Here is a 23,168-nt window from a genome sequence, read left to right on the forward strand (position 1 = left end):
ACTAAGGTCTCACGCACGCACACACACACACACACACCTCAGCAATTTCAACCTGTCACTCAGGACTAAGGTCACACACACACACACACACACACACACACACACCTCAGCAGTTTCACCCGGTCACCCAGGGCTAAGGTCACACACGCACACATACACCTCAGCAGCTTCACCCTGTCACCCAGGACTAAGGTGTCTCTCTCTCACACACACACACACACCTCAGCAGTTTCACCCAGTCACCCAGGACTAAGGTCTCTCACACAAACACACACACTTAACTCTGTCTCCAAGACCTAGAGTGAGACTCCTCCTCTAACACACATGCACCCCCACCCTGGCTGTGTTCAGGGAGGCGCTGCTTCATCTCCTGACCCGGGTGTTCTGCCTCAGCGGGGTCCCACCACCCTGGTCCCCCCTCGCTCCGTTCAGAGGATCTCGCACACCCCGAAATCCTCTGACACACTCAGGTAAGCCCCTCCTCTCTCTCCGCCCTCCCTGTTCACTCTGTCCTTGGGGAGGAGTGTACAGTGACACTTCAGCATTCTTAGTGTTGTTGGGGAAAGACAAGTGAGATACGATTGCTCATTATTGGAGAAAACATTGCATCATACAAGTAGTATTTTTTTGCCTTTTAATCTACAGTGTTTTGAATTATTAATTTTGTCCTCCTCCAGACGCCGTACGTTTGCTGCTTTGTTGACCCCCATGGGAGAGAGAGCCTCCCAGGGCACAAGGTCCTCAGGTAAACTCCAGTCTTTGAAGTTAAACACATCTTCAGTCAGTGTAAGTTTATTTCATTGTCTACCATAGTTACTCAGTTTTGAGCTGATCCTACAGAGAAGTGCAGTTTAATTCAGAATAAGATCCTTTTTTGGTTAAAGAGGTGTGATTAGTGAAAGTGGTGGAGCTTAATGGTGTAGACCTAAGATCCTCATAGAATCTGAGTAGCTTGTGTAAACTGCTGCACTATAGTTTCACACTGAGATATAGTTGTTTACATTAATTTTCACTCGCGTTCTTGCAAGAGCAAGCGCTCATTTGCAGAACTTTACAAAATGTGTTGTGGTTCTTCATGCAGAACCTGCAAAGAGGGTTTTTGATGGCAGAGCGATCAGCACACCACAGGGTAAGGCACAACTTCTCACAGTGTCCTGTAACTCACCTGGTAGAGCAGGTAGACCATGTATCGATGCTAATACCACAAGGTCATGGATTTGATTTTATATATCGTTGTACTGATAAATATGGGGGTGCAGAGTGTCAAATGCACACTGACGAGCTCTCTGACCTTCAGCTTGTCCATCTCCTGTTGTCCTGCTCTCCTGAGTTTGTCCCACTGACATTGTGTTTCCTTGCAGGGAGCATCAATGAGTTGACGTTTGGGGAACAGGTCAGCGCCATCCATTGTGACCCAGGTACAGGTATTGCTTCTCCACTTTTTTACACCTAACGTCATGTATTTATGTAAAAGCAAATCAGTTTGACATCTAGACACGCCATTTATTTGTAGATGTGTTCACCACCAGCCTCACTCTTTGTAATGTTTGCGTTGGGCTACAGGTAGAAACAGCACGCCTGAGAATGAGAGCGTTCTACATCTGATGTCACCTGAGCACCGGTAAGTTTCTGACACTAGGGGAAATTTCACGATACCTCTGGGCAGCTTGTCCTTTATATTCCAGTCATGCTTTGTTGAAGTGCCTGTAGGTTAACCTGAGAGCTGCTTTCAATGTGCCCCATTTTCAGAGCTCCCGCACCCAGGCAGTGGAACGTCGAGTCTCCTGTCGTGAGGAAAAGCCAAAGTCGAAGCAGAAGAATGAAGTTATAAAGACCAGCGCTATTACATATTTTCAGCCTCCACAGCACACTGTATCTATGACTCATTTTCTGTCACTGTCCTTCACATAAGTCCACTTGCCATTAACTATTTTAAAATGTATGATTCCTTCTGTAAATAAAAAGCAATAATTAAACATTGTTTTAACTTTTCCTTGAGTGTTATGTTTAAATTACATGTCCGGGATATTGGTAGTCTTTACACGTATAAGTATTAAAGTCTAACATTAATTCAACTTAAATATATAATACTTTATTTTTTAGACAAAACGTTTGTGATTCAGTCCTATTCTCCAGCACTGTACACCTAACAACGTGTTAGGCTGGAAACATACTTGCTGTTTGCCCATGCGTTCGCGTAGACAACGTTCGCGTACGCGTCGCGTTAACTATTGGAGGACGTGCAAGACCTACGCGCCAAACCGACGCAGGATACGCGAAGCAGCCATGATGCGTACGCGAACGCGTAGTTAACAGCAAGTATATCTTAGCCTTTACGCGTCTCGCGCTACGATCTTATTTTCGCACGTTCTCACCGTTTATTTATCTATTTATTTACCTCGGTTAATGGTGTAAGCGACTGGTGATTATTTACCTTAGTTTCTTGTGTAAGCGACCAGTGTTTTTTAATGGATTCTCCTCTTCCCTTTTTTATCGCAATTTTAATTCTGCCGTTAGATAAGGTAGCAGAAATACGGACGTTTGGTCATCCTAAGGTTGCTACTTGTTGTGCTAAGAAGTTTGTTAGCACAACAAATGTGTTGAGGCTTAAGTTTGAATTCAAACTCCGCTAGCATAAATACTAATCTAATCTGCATACAAGTTTGTATAAGGGGATTGCCTTAGCGGGACCTTTCAGTGCTGATTTAAAGTTCGTCCAGGTTAAGGTACCTCAGTAGGCAGCATCTTTAAGGTACCTCAGTAGGCAGTATCTTTAAGGTACCTCAGTAGGCAGCATATTAAGGTGTTTAAGTAGGCAGTGTCTTTAAGGTACCTCAGTAAGCAGTATCTTTAAGGTACCTCAGTAGGCAGTATCTTTAAGGTACCTCAGTAAGCAGTATCTTTAAGGTACACTACTGTTCAAAAGTTTGGGGTCACCTAGACAATTTTGTGTTTTCCCTGAAATTTCATACTTTTATTTATCAAATGAGTTGCAAAATGAGTAGAAATATAGTCCAGACACTGACAAGGTAGAAATAATGTTATTTTTTTTTATTATAATTTTCTACTTTAAACTTTGCTTTCGTCAAAGAATGCTCCCTTAGCAGCAATTACAGCATTGCAGACCTTTGGCATTCTAGCTGTTAATTTGCTGAGGTTATCTGGAAAAATTTCACCCCATGCTTCCAGAAGCCGCTCCCACAAGTTTGATTGGGTTGATGGGCACTTTTTTGGTACCATACGGTCAAGCCGCTCCCACAACAGCTCGGTGGGGTTGAGATCTGTTGACTGCGCTGGCCACTCCATAACCGATAAAACACCAGCTGCCTGCTTCTTCTCTAAATAGTTTGTGCATAATTTGGAGGTGTGCTTTGGGTCATTGTCCTGTTGCAGGAGGAAATTGGCTCCAATCAAGCGCTGTCCACAGGGTATGGCATGGTGTTGCAAAATGGAGTGATAGCCTTCCTTATTCAAAATCCCTTTTACCTTATACAAATCTCCCACTTTACCAGCACCAAAGCAACCCCAGACCATCACATTACCTCCACCATGTTTGACAGATGGTGTCAGGCACTCATCCAGCATCTTTTCAGTTGTTCTGCGTCTCACAAATGTTCGTCTGTGTGATCCAAACACCTCAAACTTTGATTCGTCTGTCCATAACACTTTTTTCCAATCTTCCTCTGTCCAATGTCTGTGTTCTTTTGCCCATATTAATCTTTTTCTTTCATTAGCCAGATATGGCTTTTTCTTTGCCACTCTGCCCTGAAGGCCAGCATCCCCGAGTCGCCTCTTCACTGTAGATGTTGACACTGGCACTTTGCCAACTAGCTTAAAGGAAGGTCAGTTTTATAGCTTCTCTAATCAGCAAAACTGTTTTCAGCTTAGCTAACCTACTTGCACAAGGGTTTTCAAGGGTTTTCTAAATATCCAATAGCCTCCTTACACAGTTAGCAAGCACAATGTACCATTAGAACACTGGAGTGATGGTTGTTGGAAATGGGTCTCCATACATCTATGTAGATATTGCTTTAAAAACCAGACATTTACAGCTAGAATAGTCATTTACCACATTAACAATGTATAGAGAGTATTTTTGATGGATTTATTGTTAGCTAAATTGAAAAAAAAAAACTGCTTTTCTTTCAAAAATAAGAACATTTCTAAGTGAGCCCAAACTTTTGGACCGTAGTGTAGGCTACCTCAGTAAGCAGTATCTTTAAGTTACCTCAGTAAGCAGTATCTTAAGGTACCTCAGTAAGCAGTATCTTAAGGTACCTCAGTAGGCAGCATCTTTAAGGGATCTAAGAAGTGGGACAGACTACGTGTCGGGAGCGCGCGCCCTACGACGTTGTCTACGTAGTCAGCTCAGTAGGTTTTGGGACAGACTGTTTACTGTTTTATTATTTGCCGCTATTAAAATATAAGTGAAAAGGGGTGAAATTAACATCTAAACAGCAAATATAAACTCGTGAACGTGGACTACTTTGGTCTATTATTCACTTATGAGGCGAGTCATAATTTACTTTTATAACACGAAAGCAAAACAACGGTTTGACGGAGTTGGAAAAACTGATTTTCCGAACGCCATGGTGATTTCTGATTGGACGTTGCTAGCTGGTCGCTAAGGGAGACGTAGACGCTTCGCAGCGAGGCACTCTGGGAAATCTGCTGACAAACAAAATGAAGGTGTGTAAACTCGCTAGCTAGCTAACTAAATTAATCCAGTAGCGTTGTGTTCAGTTTACGTGTTACCGATATTTGTGATGTGGTTTGCACAACAGCGCACTGGGGGGTCTTCGTCGCTTTCATAAAGGCCTCTGGCTAGTGCATCGGCAGGCTAACTGTTTAGCTTTTTTAAGCTAACTTTCATTACATTTCATTAGTGAACGCTAAAAAGCAACACAAGGATTTATTCTCCTTTCTCTTTTTCAGCGAGTCTTCAGTCTCTCAGAGAAGGCTTGGACCGGATCATGTTTGCAGTACAAGTGGCAAAAGACGTTGGGGAATTATCTCGCCGTTGCTGGGTAAAGAACAGATTTTCGTTAACTTGGGTTATTTGTGGTCGTCGTTGAAGGAATAAATAATTGTATCGTCCTTCCTTCCAAATATTTAGGCTCGACAACTCCGTCAAGATATTCGACCGTCATGGACAGAAGATGAACGAACTCGGTCTGCCTGGGTAAATAGTGTGCGGTGTTAGAACTGGAGGACTTGAAAAGGTCTCAACTCTGAGACGTGGGCTGTTGTTTTAGTCTAGATTCGTTTTTATTGTTTTGTTTTAGTTGATTGGATTTGTAATACATGTATGTTTAAATATTTTAAACTTCCGAAATGTTCAGAATTTCAAATTATAACTGCCAGTCATCAGAGTGTGTGCTATCATGAAAAATGATCAAAACCTCCTGGATAAATTGCTGTAAAATCCTTAAACCTTCACCTAGAAGCTCTCTTTAAATTTTAAATGGTAGATAAACTTGTCCTTTCTTTCAAGTCAGAATATCTCATTATTGTATCACTTATTGGTGTTTTAGAGTTATGATCATTTGTTTGGCCCTAGGCACTGAAAACTGTCCCATTGTCTCCCATTGACTTGTCAAAAATCAGACATTTTTGTGTCAAACCACACACAATTACACCAAAATCATAGTTAACGATTTTATAATCATTTATTCACAAGACTTTTGATCATTTTTTTATGAGAGCATACACTCCAACTGGCAATTATAATTTTAAATTCTGAATAGCACATCCCAAATACAACATATACACCATTCACATTACACACCTTCGAACACATTATTCAACACACTTTCACATACACCACATACATTCCCACACACCATAAACAACTTAATATACAGTAGACTCTACACACGTTACACTCTAATACTCTCACAACCAACCAGTGCCCCCCCACCCCACCCATGCACTCACACACACACACCTAAGCACCTCTGTCTCTGACACACATTACACAGACACACACTCTGTTCAGAACAGAGAACACCTTTTCAAGCCCTCTTGTATTTCCTTCAGTAAACCTAGTTTTTATTGTCCAATTTTCGAGCGCTAAACCACAATTTAGTTGGAACTCGTATATAATCTCGGGTGTAGCTTATCAGGTCATTCTCAAATAATTGAATAATAGATTTATTGTATTACGAATATTTTGATTAGAGTTAGAGCAAAATCCTACAGGTCAAAATGTAACCAGGAGCATGGTCTATGCTGTCTTTATACTGTTAGTATATATAGTGCTATATAATGAATGTACAAAATGCATGATATGATCATGTTCAAGATATGTTTGCATTTGCAGAAAATGTGTGTCTCTGGATTGGGATAAGGATGGCGACACTCTAGCCGTGATTGCAGAGAAATCCAGCTCCATTCATCTATGGGACGCCAATGTAAATAAAACATCACAGCTGGACAGTGGCATGAGGTCTGTGTGTGTGAATGTGAAATACCATTTTTTGTATATTATTTGGCTGGAATGTTTATTTATTGTGTTTATGTATCTGTGCTATTGCTAATTGTTGTAGGGATCAGTTGTCTTTTCTTCTCTGGTCCAAGACCGGGCCCCTTTTGGCAGTTGGTACCTCTAAAGGAAATCTGCTCATCTACAACCAGCAAACATCTCGCAAGATTCCTGTACTGGGTAAGACTGACTAATATACACAAACACACACACCTGTGTATATAGCAACTGTTCCACATGCACTGTCGAGTGTTGGTAGGCCAATGGTTCAATAATGGTGCATGTGTGTGTGTAGGAAAGCACACAAAAAAGATTACTTGCGGATGCTGGAGTTCCCAGAACCTTTTAGCACTGGGAAGTGAGGATCGCAATATAACGGTCAGCAACCATGAAGGAGACACCATTAGACAGGTTTGTGAATGTGGGGCAAGCGAGAGAGATTCCACAGTTACCTTTCTAGGGTTCCTTGGATAGCAGCAGAACTTTACTTCAATGTTCTCCCTCTCTCTTTCTCTCCGTTAGACCTCTGTTAGGGCAGACCCTGCAGATATTCAGTTTTCTGTGATGAAGACAGATGAGAGGTCATCACCAGGAGAGAGCACTGTAGGTACACACACATATTAATGTACATTCTTTATGATAAAGTCAGATGTGACGGGTTTAAAACTGCTGCTTCACACAGTTGTCCTCTGTTATGACACTGGCAGCATAGGATCTTTTGACCTCTGAGTGACCTCTGTGTTTTAGGTCAGTGTGGCGGTGGGGAAGAAGACCCTGTTCTTGTTTAACCTGAACGACCCAGACAATCCTATCGAGCTAGCCTTCCAGCAGCGCTATGGCAACATCGTCTCATACCGCTGGTACACACACACACACACACACTCACGTACACATATGTATTTTTCCCAGTCATGGGATACCTGAAGGATAGTTGGAAAATTCAGTGTAGTTGCACTTTTGGGCATGCTTCCTAGTTTGTCCTGTAAATTCACTGTCCAATAGCTTAGCATCTTTCGCTCTGTCTCTGGAGGTATGGAGATGGCTACATCATGATTGGCTTCTCTCATGGCTACTTCGTGGTCATCTCCACACACATCCGCGAGATTGGCCAGGAGCTCTTCCAGGCGCACAACCACAAAGACAACCTGACCAGCATTGCCATCGCCCAGGCCCTCAACAAAGCAGCGTCGTGTGGCGACAACTGGTGGGTGGGTGTGTGTGTGTGTGTGTGTGTGTGTGTGTGTGTGTGTGTGTGTGTGTGTGTGTGTGTGTGTGTGTGTGTGTGAAACATATCAGACTAGGGCTCTTAACGCACAGACACAACAACACAACAACACAAGTCTCATGGCCAGGACCACTAATAAACAAAAAGGAGGGAAATACTTATAATGCACACTTAGAATATAACTTGCCCTGCAGCAAATAGAACACACTGGCAAATTACACATGTAAATCTAATTTATAGGTGATGAAATTAGTTTACCTACAAAACAAGGGTGATTACCCAGTATGTCAAGGAAAGCATCTATAGCCTCTCCTGTGGGCCCCAAACGTAAATGGTTTGCTCAAAACTACAAGGAACCAATTTATTGTGTTCCTGAGGTCAGACATGTTCTGTGCTTAGCACACTCCACAGGTAACAACAGGAACAGATAACATTTCAAAATGTAAAACCAGGTCATGTCAATTGACTGTCTACAACAAAACTCATAATGAAAGCAAAGTGAGATGTAACCGATGTCACAAGAGCACTTGTGAGTAACTTTGCTGTCTCTGGTCAGTGTGAAGATCCATGACCTGACTGACCTGAAGGAGATGGATGCCATTGTAACTCTGGAGGAGGAGAGTAGAGGTAACTGTCCTTCAGCACTATATCAGTTACCTTCCACGTGTGCTCTTGCTGTGTAGAGACCCCTCTCTCTCTTTCTCGCTCTCCCTCTCTTCATCACTCTCTCCCTCCCTCCCTCCCTCTCTCTCTCTCTCTCTCTCGCTCTCTCAGGCTTAGATCAGATCAGCTGGACAGACGATGGTCAGTTGCTGGCTGTGTCCTCACAGCAGGGCACCCTGCACGTCTACCTCACCCGCCTGCCCATCCTCGGGGGCAGCTGGGGTACACGCATCGCCTACCTCACGTCCCTGCTGGAGGTTACTGTGGCCAATCAAGTCGAGGGGGTGAGGGACGCATGCCACACACACTGTACCAATACACCTTTCAGCTGATGCATTATTGATTACAGATGCATCCTGAATATAGGAAAATTGATAATTACTATTAATGGCTAATTACTTGGGGTTAATCTGTATTACCTTAGTCTCATTCTATGACAGAGTCTGAACATGTCTGAACAGAGTACACACACTTCTTCTGATGACCCATTCAATTAATAAACGAGAAGTTTATTAATTAATCAATAGGCATCATAAGGCATAGTAAATGATAAACAGACACGATTCTGGTATATGAGACTAACCAACAATTCGTCAGCAGGAGAAAAAACTGAAAGACATGTCTTGTGACCGGAGGGTCGTGGGTTCGATTCCCATGCCCCAGGCCACCACTGGTGTCCTTGAGCAACTAACCCCATCTGCTGCCTGGGCTAGTGCTGCCCTACTGTTCTCACTGCACAGATGGGTAAATGTGAATTAATTTCGATTGAGGTGCAATGTGGCAACTTAATGCTATCAGGTAGGGAAAGGAATTAATCAAAGATAAATGCCTTAGAATGGAGAGCAGTTTGGCAGGAAGTCCACGGAGGTGGATCAATATCTGACACTTAAATTAAAAGGAGTGACTGTTAAGATAATTATTGATAGGCCTGTCGCGATAATTACATTATCGACTTATCGTACGATAATTTTTTTAACCGCGATCATTTTTGCTGATGTCGATAATTGACCATTGGGTTTCCGCTCAAATTTGTTTACATGAGAATAAACCGCAACTACGTTAGATTTCAATAACGTCAATAACAGTGCCTCCACGCACACAGGTGGAGATGTGTTAGCTCGTGAACGTATTTGAGGCTAATAGGACTCGAAATAATTCGCTTTTTATCACATTATTTAATGGTTGTTTATTATAGTGACCGTAGTGCGCGACTCCGCTCACCTCGCGCGAACCTCCGCGAACGGTGAAAGCGTTGTTGTTCGAAACGATATGTGGTAGTATAAAGGAAATCCCCTCAAAAACAGTGGAAGGAACATTTACCTGGCGAATTTTAATGTTGCTTTGTGTTTCAGGTTTGAAAAGTGCTGGAATTTAGGCTAAAGTACTTGAAAATACTTGAAATTGTAACTACTTCGTTTCACAATAAATATCTGACTGACTGAACAGTTAACAAATACGAGCCTCTTGTAATTCCAGGATGAAACATGAGAGAACGTGAAGACGTTCTAAGATTGGGCGTTTTGAAAATAAACAACCCTTAAATGATGTGATAAAAAGCGAATTATTTCGAGTATATGTATAAATATTTAACTTTATAAAGTAACTTTTTTTTTAAATAACATTTTAAATTTAAACTAAGTTTAACGTGCTGGGAAATATTGAAATGGACCTTTAAAGTGACGTACAAATGCTTTAATTCCATGAATTAAACTCCGCATAGCCCGAATATGAACTCCGCAAACAGTTCATTGCGCTGCGGCGAAGTTACAAAATTGGAGAGGTGCACGACCTCGCGAATCGACAGTGCGCGAGGCCACCGCGATTACGTAATTTTCGCCGCGCAGACCCTCGCTCGGCTCGCGATGCGTCAAGTTTAAACCAGGCTTAAACCAGACTTAACTCGCTATATAGCCAAAGAGATGCTGCCGTTAAATACAGTCAGAAAACATTTATAAACATGCTGCAAAGATTTAACATGCAGTATGAACTGCCAAAGAAAACCTTTATCTCCCAAACTGCCATTCCAACCTTATATAATGAAGTCACGTGTTCTGAAGGAGATTAGACATCTAATTTTACTCTGCCACTACAGATATGTGGTCAAGCTCAAATATGAACCCATACATGAGATTTACAATACATTACTGCCAACTGGTGTAATTGTATTATTATGCTACTATATTATTATTGTGGCACATTGTCTTAAAGCTCCTTTGGGGAGCCCAGAAGCAAGAAAAATTTTTATAATGGCACTTTAAAATGACAATATTATCATTTATCGCAATAATTTCTGGGACAATATATCGTTCTGAAAATTTTGTTATCGTGACAGGCCTATTATTGATTAATTGATTACAATTGGCATCAGCACAGACCATAAGGATGGCCTTTCTTGGTATATCGGTATTCAAGTTCAGATCGCCATCCATTCATTCATGCATTCATCTATTCATCCATCTATTTTCATCCGCTTTATCCGGGTTCGGGTCGCAGGGGCAGTAGCCTAAGCAAAGATGCCCAGGTTTCCCTCTCCCCAGCCACCTCTTCTAGCTCTTCTGGGAGGATACTGAGGCATTCCGCAGGGTCTCCTCCCAGTTGGACATGCCTGGAGCGCCTCCCTAGGGAGGCGCCCAGGTGGCATTCGTACCAGATGCCCGAACCACCTCAGCTGGCTCCTTTCTACTTGGAGGAGCAGCAACTCTACTCCGAGCCTCCCCCGGATGACCATGCTCCATACCTTATCTCTAAGGGAGAGCCTGGACACACTGGGGATAAAACTCAGTTTGGCCGCTTGTATTTGCAATCTCATTCTTTCGATCACTATCCAGAGCTCGTGACCATAGGTAAAAGTCGGAACAAAGATTGACCAGTAAATTGAGAGCTTTGCCTTTTGGCTCAGTTGGCTCTCTTCACCACAACGGTCTGGTACAGCGTCCACAGTACTGCAGCCGCAGGACCAATCCACTTGTTAATCTCTCGTTCCATCCTTCCCTCACTTGTGAACAAGAACCCGAGATACTTGAAATCCTCCACTTGAGGCAAGGACCCAGAGATTCCCGACCCAGAGATGGCACGTCACTCTTGTCCGACTGAGTACCATGGTCTCAGTTTTAGAAGTGCTGATTCTCATCCCGGCCATCTTGCACTCTGCTGCAAACTGATCCAGTGAGAGCTGTAGGTCCTGGCCTGATGATGCCAACAGGACCATATCATCCACAAAAAGGAGATGCGGAATCCTGAGGCCACCAAACCGAACCCCCACCGCCACTTGGCTACACCAAGAAATTCTGTCCATAAAAGTTATGAACAGAATCGGTGACAAAAGGCAGCCCTGGCGGAGTCCAACTCTCACCAGGAACCAGTCTGGCTTACTGCCGGCCATGTGAACCAAGCTCCTGCTCCGTCTGTACAGGGACTGGATAGCCCGTAGCAGCAGAGGAATCCCCAAGGGACACGGTCGAATGCCTTCTCCAAATCCACAGAACACATGTGAACTGGTTGAGCAAACTCCCATGGACCCTCTAGGACCCTCGCAAGGGTGAAAAGCTGGTCCAGTGTTCCACGACCAGGATGGAACCCACATTGTTCCTCTTGTAACTGAGATTCGACTATCGACTCTCTTCTCCAGTAGCCATGCATAGACCTTACCGGGGAGGCTAAGGAGTGTGATCCCTCAATAGTTGGAGAACACCTTCTGGTCCCCTTCCTTTAAAAGGAAATCGATGTACATGCAATGTTGCAAAGACATGTAAAGCCAGGACAGTCCCACAACATCCAAAGCCTTAAGGAACTTGGGGCGGATCTCATCCACCCCCAGAGCCTTGCCGCCAACTACCCTGGTCACCTCAGCCTGAGTGATGGGCAAACACCGTCCGAGTCCCCCAGCTCTGCTTCCTCTATGGAACACGTGATGGTGGGATTGAGAAGATCCCCAAAGTATTCCTTCCACCACCTAATGACATCTCTAGTCGAGGTCAGCAGATCCCCAGCCCCACTCTATACAGTGTTGGTCAGGAACCGCTTTCCCCTTCTGAGTTGCCTGACGGTTTGCTAGAATCTTCTAGGAGCCAATCAAAACTCTTCCCACACCTGAGTTTTTGCCTCCATGACGTCAAAACCGCGATCCGCTTGGCCCTCCTGTACCTGTCTGCTGCCTCCAGAGTCCCACGAGTCAACCAGGCTCGATAGGACTCTTTCTTCAGCATGACGGCCTCCCTTACCTGAGGTGTCCTCCATCGAGTTCGGGGATTGATGCCATGACAGGCACCGACAACCTTGCGGCCACAGCTCCGGTCCACCGCATTGACAATGGAGGCGCGGAAAAGGCCCCTTCGGACTCAATGTCTCCGACTTCCCTCGGGATGTAGTCAACGCTCTGCCGAATGTTCTGCACGAACATTCTAGGTGGTGATTGGTTGACGGCTCAGCTCCTCTCTTCACCAGAGTGTCCAAGACGCACGGTTGCAAGTCCAATGACACGATTACAAAATCAATCATCGAGCTGCACCCTAAGGTGTCCTGGTGCCATGTGCACTTATGGACACCTCTATGCTCGAACATGGTGTTCGCTATGGACAGACTGTGATGAGCACAGAAGTCCAATAACAATACACCACTCAGGTTCAGATCGGAGAGGCAATTCCTCCCAATCATGCCCTTCCAGGTCTTACTGTCGTTGCCCACTTGAGCATTGAAATCCCCCAGCAGAACAATGGGATCCCCAGAAGGGGCACCTTCAGTATCCTGTCCAAGGACTCCTAGAATGCCGGGTACTTCGAACTGCCATGGGTTCCAAAACCAAAACCGTGTGTCGAAGTGAGCCCAACTATATCTAGTTGGTATCTCTCTGCCTCGCACACCAGGTCAGGCTCCTTCCCAACCAGAGAGGTTACATTCCATGTCCAAAGAGCCAGCTTCAGTAACCGAGGATCGGTACGCCAAGGCCCCCGCATTCGGCCACAGCACAATCCACAATCCATAATGCACTGAACACCCAGTACTACCTCTCCCACAGGTGGTGGGCCCATGGGAGAGGGAACCCATGTATCTCCTTCGGGCTGTGCCTGGCTGGGCCCCATGGGTAGAAACCCGGCCACCAGGCACTTGCCAAGGAGGCCCTCCCCCAGGCCTGGCTCCAGGGTGAGGCCCCGATATCCCTGATCCATCATCTGATCCGTCATCAGGGTATCTGAAAAAGAGACGATTGTAATAACATGATTCCTAAGGCCAGATGGTCGTGATTTTCATAACACATTAAGGGGACATTTTCATATTTAGTCTTTTTGCCATGAACAAAGAAATTTTTCCTTTTTTTCTTAACTAGCCTCAGGATGTATGAGGTTCTTAATAAATATTACAAGCACTTTACAACACAGACTCTGTAAGATGGTGGATAGAAATGGGTCAGATACATGTAAACACAGGGCATAACAAGAAAATATGACCGAGAGATTGGTCCTTGTTCATTATTATTGACACAATTTTGAAATACTGTGTATCACAAGCTCCTTTCCAGTGAAATGATTTCTACTTATGCATTTCAGCTTGCACAAGTTGCATATCTCATTAGGTGGCACTGTCGACCCATGGTTCAAAAGCAGTCAAATTTGTGTTTAATTATTCCTCTATAAAAACGGCTCACCGTGGTCTCCACTTAACGCACATGGAATGTTGTGTCTATTGGTGAATGTTCGAATCCAGTAATAATTTGGGAACATGAAGTTTTTAACAAGCATTATAAATCTGAATATGGAAGAGGAAAATGCCAGGAAGTCATAAAATGTGGCCCACGTGTCCTTGCAGAAGTCCTAAACCTGTCTGTGTTTAAAACTTGGTTCCAATCGTTAATGGTGGAGCAGCTCAGACCTGCTGGTGCCATGTGCCATTTGTGACTGATAATTTGCCATTGGGGTGTTGTGAGGATCACAACAAGAGAGTTATTGGAAAGAAAATGATTTGTGGTTGTCCATTCTCCACTACAACACACACACACACACACACACACACACACACACACACACACACACACACACACACACACACACCGCTCACCTCCTCCCTATAATAAACATGTAATCAGTATTCCCGCTGCTGGTGTGTTTGTCCTTTATATGCAGGAAGCTGCTGTTGCTGTGGCTGTGGAGGTGGAGCCTAATTTCATCGCAGTGGGGCCGTACCACATCGCCGTGGGGATGAACAACAGGGCATGGTTTTACGCTTTGGGGGATGGTGGTGAGTACGTGTGTGGCTGTGAGTGTGTTGCCCAGTGACAAGTTACTCGATGTGCAGACATGTTTACATGTTATTAGTACTTTTTTAGTGCTATTATTATGCAATTGTGTGCATGTTTATTATTGTGTTTATGTGTGTGTTCACCCAGGTGTGGAACGTCTTAAAGACACAGAGTATCTCGGGACGGTGACCAGTATGTGTCTGAACTGTGATTATGCAGCTGCATTGTTTGAGGGAAAAGTTCAGCTTCATATGGTCAGTATGTGTGTGTGTGTGTGTGTGTGTGTGTGTGTGTGTGTGTGTGTGTGTGTGCTCTGTGTCACTAATGTAGGTATGTATGTGTGTTTAGATTGAAGGTGAAGGTCAGGACGTTCGAGAGGACAGGCAGACGAAACTGTTCCCAGATCCCAACCAGAAATATCACATCCTCAGCCATGCCCTCACCACTGACTTCCTCTTCTATGGAACAGACGTAGGACCACACACACACACACTCCTAGTCCCATACACACCAGTAGCCGGTTTGATGACATGGGAGGTGAATGTTGGGGTCCTTCTTCTCCAGGGATCATGTGTTTGTTCTGCATAGATCATCTCCCATGGAGACACTTCAGACAGAAACCTGTCCTGTTCTGTCTCTGGCCCTCCCCCTCCAGACTGGTCTCATTCAGTGCTTCTACATCGAGGACTGGCAGAGTGTGAATGAGTATCGCCACCCAGTGGGCGTGCGCAAAGTTTTCCCCGACCCCAACGGCACCCGCCTTGTCTTCATCGACGACAAGAGCGACGGCTTCCTTTACTGCCCGGTACATAACAAACATGTTTAGATAAATTTTCTGTACGACAGATTTATTCTGGTCATGTGATCATCAGCTAGGTTGTTGGTGCTTTGCCACTGTCCCCTGCAGGTGGACGAGTCTCTGCTGGAGCTGTCTGACTTCCCCCCCACCGTGACGGGCGTGCTGTGGGAACACTGGCCAGGAAACAAGGCCGTCTTTGTGGCGTTTGATGAGGACAAAGTCTACACCTACGCCTTTCACAAAAACACCATACAGGGTGGGGCTGTTGATGGAGTCATTGATTTGACTGAGAGTTTTACCGATGTTTTCATTTTAATAAATTTTTTAAATTGATGTCTCCCTGCCTCTGTGTCTCCCTCAGGCTCTAAGGTCATTCTGGTGGGTGCCACCAAGCTTCCGTTTTCCCATAAGCCCCTGCTCCTGCATAACGGTGAGCTGACTTGCCAGACCCAGAGCGGGAAGACGAGTGGCGTTGTGCTGAGTACACACTCCTTCCTCAGCGCCACACACACCGGGTCCAGTAGAGAGCAGCTCCACACACTGCTGCAGCAAGCCATCCAACTCAAGAGGTTCTCACACACACACGCGCACACACACACACGCGCACACACACGCACACACAAACACACAAACATGTGCACATGCACACACATACACACACGCACACACAAAGACCGTGATTTAGCAACATAAATCTATGTTAAAAGATAAATATATATATAATATATAAATATAATAAAATTAAATAAATATATAACGTGTGTGTGTGTGTGTGTGTAGGTTCTCTGAGGCGTGGTCCGTGTGTAAGGCATTGGGTCGTGCTGAAGCGTGGGAGGAGCTTGGTCGGGCGTGTCTCCACCACATGGAGGTGGAGCTCGCCATCAGAGTGTACCGCAACATGGGCAATGTTGGCATGGTCCTGTCCCTGGAGGACATCAAGGTGTGTGTGTATGTGTATCTGTGTGTGTGTTAGCCTGTCTGTGTTTGTCTCTGTGCGTGTTTGTCTGTGTGTGTAAGCATATATGTGTTGGTCTGCGCGTGTGTGTGTGTTTTCTTTGTTAATGCTCTCTTCTTTCTTGTCTTTAGGGGACGGAGGATCAGAATTTGCTGGCAGGGCACCTGGCCATGTTCTTAAACGATTATAACCAAGCTCAAGACCTTTATCTAGCTTCTTCATATCCTATGGCTGCACTGGAGGTTCTCTCTCTCACACTCACACGCACGAACGCACACACATATACGCACACACATACACACACACACACACCAGTGCAAAAACACCATTGCGGCTGTGCTGAAATGCTTTAAACTATTTTTGCTGTGTGTGTGTAGATGAGAAAGGACTTGCTACACTGGGACAGTGCTTTGCAGTTGGCTAAGCGTCTTCAGCCTGAGGAAATCCCTTTCATATCTAAGGAATACGCCGTACAGCTGGAGTTTGTGTAAGTCTACTAAGCCCCTGTGTGCTCTTAAACCCTCCAGTTCACTACATGTTTGAGTACTGTGCAGTGTAGCTATAGCTGTGTACATCATTGGTAGTGTATTTATGCATTAGGTTTTTAATGGTTTCTCTCCTCCCCTTGTGTTTGCTGCCCTCTAGTGGAGATTACACAAACGCACTTGCTCACTATGAGAAGGGCATAACTGGAGTCAGTGAGGTGAGAGCAAGCCTGCCAAACATGGTTGGGGTTTATCGGTTCACTGAGTACAGAACCAGTGTAGTAATGCATCACGTGTGTGTGTGTGTGAGCACAGTTCCAGGAGCATGATAACAGCTGTCTGGCCGGAGTGGCCCGCATGTCCATCCGGATGGGGGACATCCGCAGAGGAGCCAACCAGGCCGTCAAACACCCGAGCAGATCGCTGAAGAAGGAGTGTGGAGCCATTCTGGAGAGCATGAAGGTGTGTGTGTGTGTGTGTGTGTGTGTGTGTGTGTGTGTGTGTGTGTGTGTGTGTGTGTGTGTGTGTGTGCGCGTGTGTGTATGACTTCATGCATGTGTATTCGTGATGTGCGTGAGTGTGTGCATGAGCCATTTTGGAGAGTGTGTGTTGAGTGTGTGTTTGCATCTCCTGGTCCCTTAGCTTTAGCATCATTAGCTTCATTCTGGTCTTCCATTTGAAGTGGGTGTTTAAATAAGTCAGTGGGTTTGGTGGTGAGGAACAGCACATGGACTTTAAGGCGTGTGCCCTCGTGCCTTGCAGCAACACTCCGAGGCAGCCCAGCTCTATGAGAAGGGCCAGTACTACGATAAAGCCGCCGGCCTCTACATCCGCTGCAAAAACTGGTACGACCAACGAAGCACTTCACTGCTCCAACATACTGTGCATTCAACGGTCTTTACTCCTGACATTAGTCGCTAAGGGTGTGGGCCTTTGACCTTTGACTTGTGCATCACAGGGCAAAGGTCGGAGAGCTGCTGCCCCAAGTGAGCTCGCCCAAGATTCATCTGCAGTACGCCAAGGCCATGGAGGCAGATGGGAGGTGGGTGTGGCCTGCAGGGGGCGGGCATAGCAGACAGAGCCTTCAATGAGAACCTTGCAGCATCTGAACAGCCAAACAGCACCAGAGTGGTTCAGTCACATGACCTGTTTTGCTCTTTGCCACTCCCACTTCATTGCTCCTCCCACGGCGTGCAGATACAAGGAGGCGGCGCAGGCCTACGAGAACGCCCGAGACTGGGACAGCGTGATCCGTGTCCTGCTGGAGCACCTGAACAGCCCGGAGGAGGCGGTCCGCATCGTCCGGGAAACCCAGTCCATCGATGGAGCCAAGATGGTTGCCAGGTGAGTGAGTGAGTGAGGGAGGGAGGCAGGCAGGCAGGCATAATTTAATGAAATTACTGAACAGAGCTGTTTCCCAAAAGTAGGGGTGACCTGCAATAGTCGCTGATTCGACTATAGTCGACTATACCCCCTAATCGACTATGAACGTCATAGTCGAATGTACCATTCTAACTGCATGGGGGTGCCCAAGGATGCAGCTATTAGTTGTTACATGAAATGTCTTTGTTTTCGTTATATATAGCCTTTTGTCAAATAAAATCATCCTAATTTCTGTTAATAAATATTTAAAAATGATGTTTGCGCATTAACAATAGGCATCTTCCTTACTACACATTAATAAATCACACCCTGCAGTTGCACAATCCAAATGAGCGGAGTTGAACACGCGCAGTATCTGCCGAGATTATAATGGCTACTAAAAAACTTCAAAAGTGTTTTGAAAAACATAAAGATGAATCAAACAAAGTAAAGTGCAAGTTATGTCATCAACGTCTTTCGTTTCGCACGACAACAACCAACATGGCATACCATTTAAAACGCGTAAGGCGAAAAAAAAGCTTGTCGTTTCAGTAGTGTCGTCTCGTCTCGTCGCGGTGCGTCTCGGCAAGTAGGCCTATAAACATTTTTTGTTGTTGTTTGCTTTTAAACCCTGTTACTTGAACCTTTCCTTGTATTTTTTTGCTGTTGTGTGGCAATTTTTTAATATTTTCAGGCAGGCAGGCATATTTTATTTAAAATATTTGACATTTTGCGCAGTGCCTGTCTGACAGTTCGATATGCGCAATACGCACTGGTGGTTAATGTTCTCTATTGTTTCATAAAAAAATAAATAAGTAAATTAATAAAAGCAGAATAAAGCCAACCTACCTTGCTTATTCATTTATCTGAGCGTTTTAGGTTTTTACTTTGAAGAGGAAAAAAGTCCTGAATGAGAACAGGATCCCGTTTAAGGTGCTCTAAATAAAAATATAAAAATAAACCCGATTAGACTATTAGTCGACTAAAGGGAAAAGCTGACGAATCAGATTCGACTGTGAAAATCCTTAGTTGAATACACCCCTACCCAAAAGCATCATAAAACAAAGAGCATCTTTAATTGCTTGAGCAAATATTACAGAAAACACTCACTTAAGTTGATTATAACAATGGCCCATGTCTTTATATTGATAGTACCGTTTATATATTGTGAGTGTAGTACTTGCTTCAATATCCCGTTTAAGGGCGTACTCACACTAGGGTCTGTGATCCGGGCCCGGGCACGGTTCCCTGCCGAAGCATGGTTCGTTTGGCTAGTGTGAGCGCTCCAACCGTGCCCGGGCCCGGCCCAGTTAACCGTGCTCGGGCCCGCTTGAAGAGGAGGGCCAGGGCACGATTCGCATGGACTCGGGTTCGCTTCTAGTGTGAGCGCTATCCGTGCCCGGGCCCGCTTGGTGCCTCGTGTGATTGGTTCATTTTGCTGGAACTCAAATATGACGTCAGTGATGCGACGCTCACGTTAAACAGTCATGGCGGCAAAGCGATTAGCAGACAATCGTTGTGTTAAATTATCGATAAATCTGTGCATGCACTGTGTTTCTGCACTCCCAAAACGACTCCAAAAATACAATAAAAAGAGAATCGTGAACTCCATAGTTTTGTGCGAGCGCGCTTTTATTCCAAATAAAGTCACATTGTGATGATGTAAGCGTGCTCGGGCCTGCTTGACGAAGCCAGTGTGAGTGCAGGCCAGAGGGTGAGTGGGGAGGGGGGATAACCGGGCCCCAGCACGGAACCAGCAAACCGTGCCTAGTGTGAGTATGCCCTAAAGCTACAGTCAGTCATTTTTCATTGTCTAAAGCCCATTGTCATGCATATTGAACCCAGTCAATATGCCAGCATTTTAAGTTATTAGTCAGTGTTTATTTATGCTAAATATTGACTCTGGCTAAGCTTGAGCCAGCATCCAGGCCCCTCCCCTGTGAGAAGGCCCTGCCCCGTAACTTGCTTTGCCCCGCCCCTCCCCATCTCTCACATCTCCCACAGGTTCTTCCTGCGTCTGAGCGACTACGCCTCAGCCATCCAGTTCCTGGTGCTGTCCCGATGTGGCGATGAGGCCTTCCAGCTGGCCCAGCGCCACGGCCAAATGGAGGTCTATGCAGACATCATGGGTGAGCATGGCTCCACCCTCCCTGGGGGAGTGGCATGCCCTCCAAGGGGAGTGGCACGCCCTCCGTGTCCCAGTGGCCCAGTGGCCAATGGGCGCCAGTCGATGAGTTGTGTGTTAACTGTATTAGATGTCTGATTTTTCAAAAGTAGTCTCCTAGAGGAAGTGAAAGAAACATCATGTGTGATTAAAGCTAGGTTTATACTTGGGTCCGCACGCCGAAAATGACGTAATTGCGGTGGCTCCGCCCGTGCGCGAGGCCCTCACGTGCTGTCGATTCGCGAGGTCGTGCACCTCTCGAATTTTGTAACTTTGCGCGCTGCGCTTCAGCGCATTGAACAAAGTTAAATTAAGTTAAATATTTATACATATACTCTAAATGATTCGAAATAATTAGCTTTTTTATCACATTATTTAATGGTTGTTTATTTTCAAAACGCCTAATCTAAACATCTTCACGTTCTCTCATGTTTCGTCCTAGAGTTACAAGACGCTTATATTTGTTAACGTAATACAAGAGAACTGTTCAGTCGGATAGCTATTTGTTGTGAAATGAAGTAGTTACAATTTCAAGCATTTTCAAGTACTTTAGCCTAAATTCCAGCACTTTTCAAACCTGAAACACTGCAAAGAATGTGAGTGCGACAAGTATAATCGCCTCCGCCATTCGCGGAGGTTCACGCGAGGTATGCGGAGTCGTGCGCTGCGGTCACTCGCGAAAGTATAATTCAGCCTTAACTGTGTGTGTCTGTCTGCGTGTGTGTGTGTGTGTATTCTCCAGGCTCTGATGCCAGTGTGCAGGACTACCAGAGCATTGCTCTGTATTTTGAGGGGGAGAAGAAGCACCTGCAGGCTGGGAAGTTTTTCCGGAAGTGTGGCCAGTACAGCCGGGTGAGGGACATGCGCTCCACCTCTTCACTCACACACTAACCCATCTACTCACTCACTCACTCACTCACTCACTCACTCACTCACTCCCACTCATTCACTCTTTCCCTCCCTCCCTCCCACTCACTCACTCTTTCCCTCCCTCCCTCCCTCCCACTCACTCACTCTTTCCCTCCCTCCCTCCCTCCCACTCACTCACTCTTTCCCTCCCTCCCACTCACTCACTCACTCACTCACTCACTCACTCACTCACTCACTCACTCACTCACTCACTCACTCACTCTTTCCCTCCCTCCCTCCCTCCCTCCCACTCACTCTTTCCCTCCCTCCCACTCACTCTTTCCCTCCCTCCCACTCACTCACTCTTTCCCTCCCTCCCTCTCACTCACTCTTTCCCTCCCTCCCACTCACTCACTCACTCACTCACTCACTCACTCACTCTTTCCCTCCCTCCCTCCCTCCCTCCCTCCCACTCACTCACTCTTTCCCTCCCTCCCACTCACTCACTCTTTCCCTCCCTCCCTCCCTCCCTCCCTCCCACTCACTCACTCTTTCCCTCCCACTCACTCTTTCCCTCCCACTCACTCACTCACTCACTCACTCACTCACTCACTCACTCACTCACTCTTTCCCTCCCTCCCTCCCTCCCTCCCACTCACTCAGTCACTCACTCCTTCCCTCCCTCCCACCCTCCCTCCAACTCACTCACTCTTTCCCTCCCTTCCACTCACTCTTTCCCTCCCTCCCACTCACTCACTCACTCACTCACTCTTTCCCTCCCTCCCTCCCTCCCTCCCACTCACTCACTCTTTCCCTCCCTCCCACTCACTCTTTCCCTCCCTCCCACTCACTCACTCTTTCCCTCCCTCCTTCCCACTCACTCACTCCTTCCCTCCCTCCCACTCACTCATTCCTTCCCTCCCTCCCTCCCACTCACTCACTCCTTCCCTCCCTCTCACTCACTCACTCACTCACTCACTCACTCACTCACTCACTCACTTTCTGCCTGTTACATTTCTCCAAACTCATTTACCCTTTTGCCCTTTGATTTGAATGTTTGAATGCACAAGGACATTGCTTGCATAACTTGCATTATTAACAAGGTATTATTCTAATGGATCTCTCTCTCTTTCTCTCTCTCTCTCTCTCTCTCTCTCTCTCTCTCTCTCTCTCTCTCTCTCCTCTCTCTCTGTCAGGCACTGAAACACTTTCTGAAGTGTCCCAATACTGATGATAGTGTGGCTATTGAAATGGCCATTGAGACGGTGAGGATGAATTGGAAAATTTGAGATGTTGATGAACTAACGCTAGCGTGGTCGTGTTGAAAGCCCGTGGTGGTAAATACCATTTCCACCGTCTCAGGACAGTAACATGGGCTGTGTGTTACGACAGGTAGGAGAAGCCAAGGATGAAGCGCTGACCAATCAGCTCATCGATTACCTGATGGGGGAGAGTGATGGGATTCCAAAGGTAAAATGCACTTTGGCAGCTCCACTCGTCAGCCGTGTAAAAATGACCTTGACCTTTACACCACAGGACACGATTAATGGCAGATTAGAACCATCCTTAAAGGTCTTAAATGCTGCTTGGGTAACAGTGAACAGAGGCTGGAATCACAACTTAAGACTCCTTTCATTGTTGACCAGAATAGCATGACTGGCCTTTTGTCTTTATTTATGTTTTATGTTTATTGTCTTGTTTACATTTTTTGTTTGGCTTTGATCATGTTCACTCATTAACTCTTACATGTTTCTGACCACGCCTGTCGCTTTCTGCATGTAGTCTCTCTCCGTGAGTAACCCTCTGCATGTGGTGTTGCTGCCCCCTTGTGGTTAGCCAGTAGACATACGTGCATGTATGTGTGTGCGATTCCTTTGCTTCTTTGCTCCATATGTTACATATGGAGTCTAATATCCTGTGTGCATGTGTGTGTCTGTGTGTGTGAGTGGT

The 23,168-nt window shown here is 45.6% G+C and overlaps 2 protein-coding genes across 5 annotated transcripts in view; both read left to right on the forward strand.

The window, feature by feature from the left end:
- LOC143523520 (condensin-2 complex subunit D3-L-like) overlaps positions 1–1,976 on the forward strand; it is a 19,368-nt gene extending 17,392 nt beyond the window's left edge. Inside the window, exons 30-35 of one of the 2 annotated variants that reach the window (XM_077018016.1) lie at positions 352–470; positions 678–745; positions 1,082–1,129; positions 1,362–1,418; positions 1,564–1,621; positions 1,750–1,976. In XM_077018016.1, the coding sequence (XP_076874131.1) occupies positions 352–470; positions 678–745; positions 1,082–1,129; positions 1,362–1,418; positions 1,564–1,621; positions 1,750–1,831 (432 nt within the window). In that variant the 3' untranslated portion in view covers positions 1,832–1,976. Of the gene's footprint in view, positions 1–351; positions 471–677; positions 746–1,081; positions 1,130–1,361; positions 1,425–1,563; positions 1,622–1,749 lie in introns of both variants that reach the window. The other variant, XM_077018028.1, reaches the window with a different exon arrangement.
- Positions 1,977–4,355: 2,379 nt separating this feature from the next.
- LOC143523547 (WD repeat-containing protein 19-like) overlaps positions 4,356–23,168 on the forward strand; it is a 37,271-nt gene continuing 18,458 nt past the window's right edge. For all 3 annotated transcript variants that reach the window (XR_013133397.1, XR_013133398.1, XM_077018081.1), the window contains exons 1-29: positions 4,356–4,689; positions 4,936–5,027; positions 5,117–5,182; positions 6,323–6,448; positions 6,549–6,664; positions 6,780–6,895; positions 7,007–7,087; positions 7,232–7,344; positions 7,515–7,688; positions 8,266–8,336; positions 8,484–8,656; positions 14,489–14,603; positions 14,752–14,858; positions 14,953–15,075; positions 15,260–15,409; positions 15,512–15,659; positions 15,765–15,972; positions 16,184–16,343; positions 16,490–16,600; positions 16,736–16,845; positions 17,004–17,061; positions 17,159–17,305; positions 17,606–17,688; positions 17,802–17,885; positions 18,041–18,187; positions 20,210–20,334; positions 21,112–21,221; positions 22,415–22,483; positions 22,611–22,688. Coding sequence is in view for 1 of the 3 variants with exons in the window: in XM_077018081.1 (XP_076874196.1) it covers positions 4,684–4,689; positions 4,936–5,027; positions 5,117–5,182; positions 6,323–6,448; positions 6,549–6,664; positions 6,780–6,895; positions 7,007–7,087; positions 7,232–7,344; positions 7,515–7,688; positions 8,266–8,336; positions 8,484–8,656; positions 14,489–14,603; positions 14,752–14,858; positions 14,953–15,075; positions 15,260–15,409; positions 15,512–15,659; positions 15,765–15,972; positions 16,184–16,343; positions 16,490–16,600; positions 16,736–16,845; positions 17,004–17,061; positions 17,159–17,305; positions 17,606–17,688; positions 17,802–17,885; positions 18,041–18,187; positions 20,210–20,334; positions 21,112–21,221; positions 22,415–22,483; positions 22,611–22,688 (3,267 nt within the window). In the remaining 2 variants the exon portion in view is untranslated. The remainder of the gene's footprint in view (positions 4,690–4,935; positions 5,028–5,116; positions 5,183–6,322; positions 6,449–6,548; positions 6,665–6,779; positions 6,896–7,006; positions 7,088–7,231; positions 7,345–7,514; positions 7,689–8,265; positions 8,337–8,483; positions 8,657–14,488; positions 14,604–14,751; positions 14,859–14,952; positions 15,076–15,259; positions 15,410–15,511; positions 15,660–15,764; positions 15,973–16,183; positions 16,344–16,489; positions 16,601–16,735; positions 16,846–17,003; positions 17,062–17,158; positions 17,306–17,605; positions 17,689–17,801; positions 17,886–18,040; positions 18,188–20,209; positions 20,335–21,111; positions 21,222–22,414; positions 22,484–22,610; positions 22,689–23,168) is intronic.

Source organism: Brachyhypopomus gauderio, chromosome 1 (genome assembly GCF_052324685.1).
Source record: "Brachyhypopomus gauderio isolate BG-103 chromosome 1, BGAUD_0.2, whole genome shotgun sequence".
In the NCBI taxonomy this organism is placed as follows: domain Eukaryota; kingdom Metazoa; phylum Chordata; class Actinopteri; order Gymnotiformes; family Hypopomidae; genus Brachyhypopomus; species Brachyhypopomus gauderio.